Raw genomic sequence first — 11159 nt, forward strand, 5'->3', positions numbered from 1 at the left:
CATGCATGAAGGTGTGGTGTGTGTGTGTGTGTGTGTGTGTGTGTGTGTGTGTGTGTGTGTGTGTGTGTGTGTGTGAAAAGCAGGGGGGGGGGGGATTCCAGATGTTAGGTTCATTCTCATTCTCTCTCTCTCTGCCCCATGCCATTTATTTTTCATCCGAACACCCCCCCACCCCCAGCCCCAGCCTCATAAAGCAAGCCGACTGTACACACACACACACGTTCAGTCACCCCCCCCCCCCCCCCCCCCCCCCCAGCACGCTAACGCTAATGCATGTTTGCTCAGCCAGGTGGCTGGGTGGCCCCAATCGGGTCCTCGTGCACCTCTGGCTCTGTGGGTTGATTGGAGTGAATGCAGCTGCTGTGAAATTATGCAGGGCTCACGCCACTGTTTAAGTGGGTCAGTGTGTGTGTGTGTGTGTGTGTGTGTGTGTGTGTGTGTGTGAGAGTGTGTATTGCCTATACCCCCTCAGGTAAATTCAGGTTTTTGGTGGTGGAGGCTAGAGTTTTATCAAAATCAGATATCAGCCAGTCAGTGAGGTTCCTCCCTGACCACAGCTAATATATTTTAATTATTTTTTTTATATCAGATATATATAATCAGAGAAATCATTCCAGTGTGGTGTGGCAGGATTTTGTTCAACTGCCTTACAGTCTGTAAAACAGTCTGTAAGGCAGTGGTTCTCAACGTGGGGTCCGGGGACCACCAGGGGGTCCTTGAGGGGGTTCCAGGGGGTCCCCAGCAAATTGATGAATTGTTAAACTTCAGCATTTTTTCATTTACAAGAAGTTAACACAGTTAGAGAATGTAGAAGAATGACTATTTTGATCATAGTTTCTCTGTTATCTCTCTACCTACAATACAGATAGTCATGGGATTCTGGACAAAATCATATCTGACAATACAAATATTCTCAGATTTGGGTCTGAGAGACAAAACATCTCATCAAATGGGGGTCCGTGGCTCTAATGTGGACTAATTTAGGGTCCCGGTTATGAAAAAGCTTGAGAATCACTGCTCTAAGGAGCTGCTGACCCAGCTAAAACTAACTCTGGCTTTCAATGGAGAGTTTTAGTGTCCCATGATGGTTTAAATGCTGTTTCAGAGGCTTTTCCTTTGAAAAGCTTTGAAACACTGAATACATGGCATTTTTGGCATGAAAAAAAATCAAATTTAAAGATACTGAATATTGGCACAACATATCAGCTATTGGCTTCAATTCGAAAATACTGGTTTTATAAGTATTGTCTGGAATGACACAACACTGTTAGCATGCTGCCCAGACACAGATATGGGAGATGACATGTTGGTAAGAGGTTACAGTAATCAGATTACAAAAAAAATGAGTAATTCATTACAGTTAATGTAAAAAACACAGTCATGAAGAGATACTTAAAAAAAAAACACAGGCAACCTTTTGGATCACTGTGAAACATGTCCAGATGGAAAAAGGCATTTAGATTATGAGATTATAAAATTATTAACTTTCAGATCATTTTCAGTAATTTCAAAAGTAACTTAAAGTGGTGAGAATACGTGACTTAGTTTTTGTTCTTTTGTGTGAGAAAATAATTAATAATTGGCATGGAGGAAACCAAAGTGAAGGCTGGACTTGCTTTTTATGGATCGGTGGAGCCCATGTTGTTCTTCAACTATCCTTGTTTTCTTTTTCATGTTCATAACCTCTGTCTCTCTCTCTCTCTCTCTCTCTCTCTCTCTCTCTCTCTCTCTCTCTCTCTCTCTCTCTCTCTCTCTCTCACAGTCAAACATGATGTGAATGGCAACAGGACTGTTCCACCTTTTCCAGAGGGGACAGAGACGGCCATGTTTGGTAAGTCACCTGCAGTCAAAATACACACTATAGAAGACTTGGCTAATACATACTAAAATATAATAACTTTGAAATACACCTAAAAAAAATTGGCTTTTTCCAACTAGGGCTCTTGGGTTAGGGGAGTGGTTCTGTATAGAGCTGTAACTGACTCAAAGAACCCTCTAACTGGTAATTAGAAATTAAAAAACAGAATAAATAACCTTCATACAATCACATATGCTGTGTATGAGTTTCATGTGTCTAAATGGACTTTCTTCCCTCTATCCTCAGTAAACTTCCTTAAAAGTCTTGTGTCCCATTTATATCAGCCTCCATAAAACTAACACACACACACCAAATATTTAGCCCGAGTTAACAGTCCTTTGCAGGGTTCCTGTAGCCACCATGTCAAGTGGAAACAAGCCTGAGGCACAGGATCAGTTTCTATTAAAGCCGAAATCTGGGCTTTCCCCGCTTTGTTTCCCTCCCTCCCGGTGGAAAAAAAGTACTTAAAAGTACATAAGTATTGGCAGCAAAATGCACTTAGAGTATCAAAGTAAACGTACTCATTATGCAAACTGTCCCCATTTAGAGAGTTATACGTTTCATAAATTATTGGAATATTAATACTGACTTTTTGACATACATGTAGATGTAAGCAGCATTTTAAAGTTGTCAACATGAAGCTAATCTTAACAATTTAGCTATACTTTTGGGTAGTCTAATCTATAACAACTAACAACTATAGTTATTTTATAAAGATGATCAAATGTTTTAAATATAAAATATTGCTCTGAAAAGTAACTAGTAACTATAGCTGTGAAATAAATGTAATGGAGTAAAAAGTACAATATTTCCCTCTAGAATGTAGTGGAGTATAAGTACAAAGTAGCATAAAATGGAAATACTCAAGTAAAGTACAAGTACCTCAAAATTGTACTTAAGTACAGTACTTGAACTCTGAAGAACTGGTCCCCACTGACTTCAGTTGTTTTGGAGAAGGCTGCTATGGAGTTGTGCTGCAGCCTCCCTGTGTGTTATATGGACAAACTTCACCTGTGTTTCAACTGGCATGAGGGGGAGGAGATGATGACAGAATTTTCATTTTTGGGTGAACTATTCCTTTAACTTTAACCTTTAAAGGACTACTCTGACTTAACTTATTGTACTGTAGTGTTAGCTTGTGCACCAGACAGAGCTTCTACCAGAGACATGATTTTGATGCCAATCCTCTCATCACATACTGGGTAACGGGACCAAAGGTCCAAACTCCCAAAAAGTCGGTGCAGCCGTTTAACTAAATATTTCATAATTATTTAGATTTTCTGGCACAAATTTAAAGATATTTAACTTAATCATGAAAAATATCAGCTATCAGCGGCTTCATTCAAAAAATATCTTAAAAGGATAACCTGTTTCTTACTGTTGTCCTCTATCTCTTAAAGGGATAACCTGTTTCTTACTGTTGTCCTCTATCTCTTAAAGGGATGGTCTGTTTCTTACTGTTGTCCTCTATCTCTTAAAGGGATGGTCTGTTTCTTACTGTTGTCCTATCTTTCTTAAAGGGATGGTCTGTTTCTTACTGTTGTCCTCTATCTCTTAAAGGGATGGACTGTTTCTTACTGTTGTCCTCTATCTTTTAAAGGGATGGCCTGTTTCTTACTGTTGTCCTCTATCTCTTAAAGGGATGGGCCAGTTGTTACTGTTGTCCTCTCTTTCTTAAAGGGATGGGCTGTTTCTTACTGTTGTCCTCTATCATTTAAAGGGATGGGCCAGTTGTCACCGCTGTCCTCTATCTCTTAAAGGGATGGTCTGTTTCTTACTGTTGTCCTCTATCTTTTAAAGGGATGGTCTGTTTCTCACTGTTGTCCTCTATCATTTAAAGGGATGGGCCAGTTGTCACCACTATCTCTTAAAGGGATGGTCTGTTTCTTACTGTTGTCCTCTCTTTCTTAAAGGGATGGTCTGTTTCTTACTGTTGTCCTCTCTTTCTTAAAGGGATGGTCTGTTTCTTACTGTTGTCCTCTATCTTTTAAAGGGATGGGCCAGTTGTTACTGCTGTCCTCTATCTCTTAAAGGGATGGGCTGTTTCTTACTGTTGTCCTCTATCTCTTAAAGGGATGGGCTGTTTCTTACTGCTGTCCTCTTTCTTTTAAAGGGATGGGCTGTTTCTGGGGTGCAGAGAGGAAGTTCTGGAAACAGAAAGGAGTGTACTCCACCCAAGTGGGCTACTCTGGAGGATACACACCTAACCCGACCTATGAGGAGGTCTGCACAGGTAGCACCTGCACACACACACACACACACACACACACACACACACACACACTTGCACACACAGTGTTTTGGGCAGTGTGTTGTCTACTGAGAGTCAATAGATTGTGAAAAACAAGAAACACACACAGCACAGAGTGAATCAATTCCCCCAGGCCCTATTATAGTGGGGCATGGATGAGGCTGCTATTGATGCCTGACCACTCTGAGGCTGAGCAGAGTGTGTGTGTGTGTGTGTGTGTGTGTGTCCAAGCCTCCCAGTGGTTCCTGCAGCATCAAGTGCAGAATGAATCAACCATTAGACCTGCATCACCGCCCCTCTCCTTTTCTCCCTCTCCGTTGTATTCTTCTAAAGATTTTACGAGAAGACAAATAACTCTCTGATGACTTTAGTATGCATAGCAGTCGGCTATAGATTACATCCAATGAGCATCCAGGGGCAAACTCCCTTTGCTCTTTTCTCGCCCTTGTTTTGTCTATTCCTGGTGTCACAGTGAACCTGGGTGAAGTAATAGATGAATAAGTTTCTAATGCTTGAGAACGCAAGATGAGCGCTTGATTTATCTTACAGTGTCAGCAGGGGTGGAGCAGTTCCCAAAGCTCACACAGGTCAATGTGTCACCTGGTTTCAAAAGGGTCTAGCCGCAGACCTCCGCTGTCAGGCCAAGCTCCAAGCTCAGGTCTCTTCTTCTCTCATTCTATTGACGCAGCCCAACTTTCTTCTTCTTTTATCGCTCTTCACCTCCGCTGTCAGGACAGTGCCGTTGTTGTAGGTCGGTTAATCAATGTTTTTTTTTTTAATTATGTGTCTAATGGGCCTTTTTTTTTTGCATTTTTTTTTTTTGTACGTGTGAATAATTACGCTTATGCATGAATGAATGAAAACAAGCAGTAAACAAAAATTTATGAAAACATCAGCTAGAAACGGAGGGGAAGGATGAGATATGTCCTGCAACTTCTATTGTTCTCATATTTCATCTCTCCCGGTTAGCACTATCCCAAAATCATAACACAGTCATGAAATAGCCTACGTTGTCTCCTTAAACATTTTGCTAAATCATTAATTAGAGAGATTTCACCACTCACAGCCGTGTTTTTTTGTGGCAGCATCGCGGGGCTTTTATTTTGAAAAAAAAAAAGCGCTTTGGCCGGGAAGCACCTGCTCTAGTCAGATGGTATATTATAGAAATGAATGTTAACTAATGAAAATAAATTTAACCGATTGAAATAAAGTTACATTGTGTCCCAGGGCATTAATTATCATTGGAAATGTGAAAATCTTTAATAAAAATGACTCACACATTGGCTTTGCAGTTATTAATTGTGGTTATGAAAGCCTTTTTTCCATTTGATTGGATTCAGTTTATCATGATAAAAAAGGGAAGATGACCATACACACGTCCTATAAACATTTTAGCAGGTGCTCAAAGTAGAGCTGTATGATAATTCATTAATATTTAGGAAAATTTGTTCATTTTAAGTTTGTATATTAAGATAGCCACACCATGTGTTAGCTCACTTAGAGTAATTGCAACCTCCTATATTAGTTCATTTGCATAAATTAATGTACATCTATATGGAAATGAAGGTGCTCTATTGTCATTGAAATGGATATGGGAGGGAATTGTGTTTAATAATATTGCTGTAAATAAAAGAGGCCAAACTACTGTAATTTGAGATCTATTTCATTGTATTTATTCACACACACACACACACATAAACAGTTATACACACTCAACTTCTCTACTACTGCTAATCTAAATTTCAATTAAAACGGTTCCCATTCAACACTGAATGTCAAGGCCCATACGCTCAAGTTGCGATAACACACTCTTTATCCATCTTTTACCCGGTTCAATATATTTACACTGTGGGATCCACAGAAACCACTAGATCTCATAAACACAGCAATAAACTTTATGTGGATGATTATTGTGTGAAACCGGCTCACTGTCCTAGCAGCTGTCCTACACACTGCAAAACGTCTCCCCTGATGCTTGGTTTACACTAAAATTAGTATTTAAAAATAAAAGTAGATCTGGTCTCCCAAACAGGAACTATCTCTCCTAAATGGTATCCCTCCGCTATGCTCTCTTCTATCAATAAAAATGCTATTTGTCGAAATTACATTCTAAAAAGTTTGACCAAAAGTCAGTTGAAAATCACAGTAGCAGGATCTGTTCTGGAATCTGTTCACCAACGTGTTAAATGTCAGTTTTCAGGCTATTTTCGCTATTTTTTTTTTTAACACTACCAACTAATCCAGCTGCATCCAATCTTGGTGATTAGTTTATATTCTGTTTTTTGGCCAAATAACCCCCATGTTAAAACTAAGTGGAATATTGCTTTAATACATTCCAAATCTGATATGCAAAAAAAAAATGCTTTGCTAACTCAATCTAGTAAAATACATTTTCACCAGCAAAAATATATTTTGTCTCTCATTAGCTGCCGCAGTTACAAACACAACATTGTTCAGTTGCCTATTTCCCTTTTTCAACTTAATAATGAAATTGAAACTTTTTTACTGTGTCTTAATAGGTTAAAGTTCAACTGAGAAGTTATATTTAGAGCATTCTTTATTAACTATGTTTTTGGTCCTTATATACTTTTTATATATATATTTGCTGTTGTTGTATAGCTGCTGTGGCAATGTAAGGAAAATCTTACCATGCCAAAAAAGCCCCTTAATTTGAACTGAACTGGTAACACTTTACAATAAGGGTACATTTATTAAGGGTTAGTTAATGCTTAATAAGCATTAACTAACCCTTAATTAACAGTTAACTAATGTGTAATTTACTAATGGTGTTCATGTTAACTAAGGTATTAATCTATACATTATTTAATAGTTGGGTTAGGGTTATAAAGATGACTATTAAATAATGTATAAATTAATACCTTAGTTAACATGAAAACCATTAGTAAATGATTACCAGACACATTAGTTAACTGTTAATTAAGGGTTAGTTAATGCTTAGTAAGCATTAACTAACCCTTAATTACTGTATTATTATTGTAAAGTGTTACCACTGAACTGAACTGAACTGAACTGAATTGAATTGCCCAGTCCATTGGAAGCCATGGTATCTGCTCTCATTCCATTGTGAGATCCAGAAACACTCACACACACACACACACACACACACACACACACACAAACACACTGCTGGTTGTCCTTCCGTTCACCTTGAAAGCAGCATTGCCATCTAAGCAGGTATGCTACAAAAGAGAGAGAGCGGGAAGAAAAAAAGAAGGATGGGAGGAGGATGAGAGGAGTGATAGAATGACAATGAGCACGCGAGAGAGAGAGAGAGAGCGAGAGAGACAGAGAGAGAGAGAGAGAAAGATAGCTTTACAGGTGAACGTATGTGGACAACAGCTCTCCACAGCTTTATTTTCCGTCTCGGTGCCCACCGCTACTTTATTTTTCATCGTCTCGTCCGAGATGAATTTATTCCGTCGGGGATTGGCCTGGCGAGGTATTAATTTAATATCGACCGCTGCGTAAGCAACGTCTCCGCTCACCAATATCTGCTGTAGGAATCCATAACTCGTGATATTAAAAAAGTAATAAGAGAGAGAGGGGGATAGAAGAAGAGGTAGAGCGAGAGAGAGAGAGAGAGAGAGAGGGGGGAAGAGGAGGTGCAGGGTAATGGGGTTAGACTCATTACCGGCAACAGCTACTGTCTGTCAGTCTGCCGAAGTGAAGGTTTGTTATGGCTGTATGTTAAAACTGGCCTTCGAACGATATGGGGTACCGATATTTTTGGACTGCTCATGTAAATATGACCATTTTCATTTTTCCAAAAAATGACAAGAAACCATCACAGGACACTAAAAGTCTCCACTGAAGCAAATGCCAATGGAATTCTTTAGTAAGTAGTTCCTTAAGGTAGAGTGACCCATCACACCTATTCAATTGTAGGGCAGTGAGTCAACCTTTTTCATATCAAGGACCCCTAATTTAGTCCACATTAGAGCCACGGACCCCCATTTGATGAGATTTTGTCTCTCGGACGCAAATCTGAGAATATTTTTATCGTTAGATATAATTTTGTCCAGAATTCCATGACTATTTGTATTGTAGGTAGAGAGATAACAGTGCAACTATGATCAAAACAGTCATTCTTCTACATTCTCTAATTGTATTAACTTCTTGTAAATGAAATAATGGTTTAAAGTTGAACAATTCATCAATTTTCTGTGGACCCCCTGGAACTCCCTCAAGGACCCCAGGTGGTCCCCGGACCCCACGTTGAGAACCACTGTTGTAGGGGACCTTCTGGGATACACTAATGCATTTTAATTATTTTTATGTCAAAGTGGGGCTGCAACAGAGAAGAGCGTCCCATCCCCACTAATTGAGGTGCTGTAGATTCACCCCATTTGTCCAAATTAAGTTAAATTCGGTATGGTCACTGGTGCGAAAAACCAAACCCAAGAGTGAAATCCAAAAGTGTCTCTGAAAGCCGGACTCACCAATGATGGCTGAACCTCTTCACCACCTCCACCTCCACCTCCACCCCCACCACACACTAAGAAGAAGACATTTAGTTCACTGGCATCACCTTACAGGATTTCTGGGTAATGAAGTCCTTCAAACCTTTAAAATTTTGTAAACACCTTAGTCAGATGTCTTTTGTTTTTTTAAAGCTATCCATGTCAAAGGTCACCAGACGCAGTAACCTGGATGTTGTATTTACCAAGCAAACAACATATAAACTGGGTTATTAGAGAAGAGTATTGGTGTGCATGTAAACATACTCAATGGCCATTTTGGTTTACATGGCCAGTACACTATATTTGTTTGTCATGTCTTATCTCTCCCACACACACCCACACACACACACACACAGAGTCACATTCACTCACAGATCTCGTCTTCTGCAGGTAGGACAGGCCATACTGAGGTGGTGAGAGTCGTCTACCATCCTGACCAGATCAGCTTTGCCAAGATGCTCAAAGTTTTCTGGGAAAGCCACAACCCAACTCAAGGTACAGTCACACACACACACACACACACACTCAATCACACACATATCCTCGACAGACACCCACTTCCCATCTTACTTGGCTGCAGCTCCACCCAGTTTTTCAAATATATGGAGAGCTTAGAAGGCAAGTATACTCAGTGCTCAACGTATTATACTGTTTTTTTTTTAAGTTTGTGCCAATGCTCGAGGTTGCGCCTTTCCTTCCCATTATTCCTGGTGATTTCTGCACACAGGCAGCATAGTTGGAGATATCAGTGCTCGTTCTCCCTTCAGCAGAAACCATTTGCTGCCATTCCTTCTTGTACAGTATGAAAACCAACTTCTACAGAGCTGGATAATCCATCACAACATGAATCCTTCATTTGATTTGGTCAAAGTTTCTGTTTTATCGTTATTTCATTGTGTCCGAGTTTAATGTTTTCATGTGCTGGCATTATATTACACTGTACTTACTGTCAATCACCTGACACCCACAGGAAGAAATGGAAGTCTCCGCCAGGAAACATGTTGCCTTACAGACTTTATTGTCACATCCATGTCGTCTTATTTGGGGTGTGTTTGTTAGCCGCGGCAACAGCTAACTTCAAGCTACGTTTGACACTGTTAAGTTTGTATTCTAAAAACAAGTAAATGTTGAAAAAGCTATTACATATGGCAAGAATTACGAAATGATTGGGGGAAATGTAATCTACATGTAGAACTAAGTAAATGTGTTCTCCTTAAGGTGCACTGAAAGAGCCCATGAAACTGAAATCAGACTGAAATCTACTCCAAAACACTGAGTTGTAGTTTGATAAGAGTCAGCTGAGTTAACCTGAACAAGCTGTTGGTTTTTGGCTTTCTTAGCTAGCTAACTAGCCAGCTGGCAAATTTTGCAAAGCAACAAACGTTAGTGCTAACACGCTATTACTAGCTACTACTTGGATAGTAGTAGGTTAGCTAGTGTGAAAATCAGATGTGTTAACAACAACACGGTGATGGTTAGCTGACCAGATACTATGGTTAGCTAGCTAACGCTGGCATTATCTAAACACTAAATTGATCAGATGTATCAGTGATGAAATTACAGCACAGAAATGAATTATGTCTATTCAATTCTGCTGAGATGGACAAGTCGTATGTTTAGAAATGCAATCAACTGTTGTTGCCAAGAATTGTGGACCTCCAATATGGCCGCTACCTTACATCACCTGAAGTGGGACTCGTTCTTGTCGGAGGCTGTTACGCAGTCCTCTCTTAGGTCTTCCTTTTCCTCCTCTCCTTCTTTCCTCATCTCTCCTTCTCTTCTTATACCTCCTTGGAGGGTTTCCCAAAATGGCATCCTTGTCATGCTTTTTCCCGCTAAGGAGAAGTTTTTTGATGGACACAAACACACTCGTTCCTTTTTAAGGAATGGTTCACTCTATTCTATTCACTGCTTTAATACTCGCTAATCTATTCACTAATTTGAATAATTATGATATATTTGAACATATACATATTTACTAACCTCCTAGATCTTACATAATGTATGTGTGTGTGTGTGTGTGTGTGTGTGTGTGTGTTCAGGGATGCGCCAGGGGAACGACGTTGGGACGACCTACCGCTCGGCCATCTACACCTCCACCCAGCAACAGCTAGAGGAAGCACTGGCCTCCAGACAGCAATATCAGAAGGTACACACTTCCTTCCATCCATCCATCCATCATTCCTCCATCTATTCATCTACCCACTCATCCATCCACTCATCCGTCCATCCATCCATCCTGAGGTAGCTTAGTGCTGGCCCTGACCTTCATCTTCGTTATTCATAATTAATTTATTGATAAATGTAAAATTATTTCATCCATCCCCTCCCTCCTTCCCCTTATCCTTTTCTCTCTATCCCTCCATCCCTTTTCTATCTATCCTTTCTTCCTTCTCCCTTCTATCCCTCCATCCCTCCCTCCTTTTATCTATAACGCCTTCCATATGTCTCTCCCTCCTTTCTTTCCGTCCCTCTCGCTTCTTCTTTCCCTCTTTCTATTCCTCCTTCTCCCCCTCCGTCTATCCCTCTTTCCTTCGGCGTGTATCAGAAACACTCGGAGGGGCTTCTG

General features: G+C 40.1%; 1 protein-coding gene across 1 annotated transcript in view; it reads left to right on the forward strand.

Moving 5' to 3' along the window:
• The window catches only part of msraa (methionine sulfoxide reductase Aa), a gene marked incomplete at its 3' end in the record, with an annotated part of 46674 nt that extends 35935 nt beyond the window's left edge, over positions 1 to 10739 (forward strand). The window contains exons 2-5 of the mRNA XM_071540774.1: positions 1763 to 1831; positions 3972 to 4091; positions 8981 to 9085; positions 10633 to 10739. Coding sequence (XP_071396875.1) covers positions 1763 to 1831; positions 3972 to 4091; positions 8981 to 9085; positions 10633 to 10739 — 401 coding nt within the window. The remainder of the gene's footprint in view (positions 1 to 1762; positions 1832 to 3971; positions 4092 to 8980; positions 9086 to 10632) is intronic.
• Positions 10740 to 11159: the final 420 nt, after the last annotated feature.

The sequence above is a fragment of the Centroberyx affinis genome, unplaced genomic scaffold (assembly GCF_046629955.1).
Source record: "Centroberyx affinis isolate AG114_WGS23_722 - 3 ecotype Tasmania unplaced genomic scaffold, CSIRO-AGI_Caff_v1 ptg003719l_1, whole genome shotgun sequence".
NCBI lineage: Eukaryota > Metazoa > Chordata > Actinopteri > Beryciformes > Berycidae > Centroberyx > Centroberyx affinis.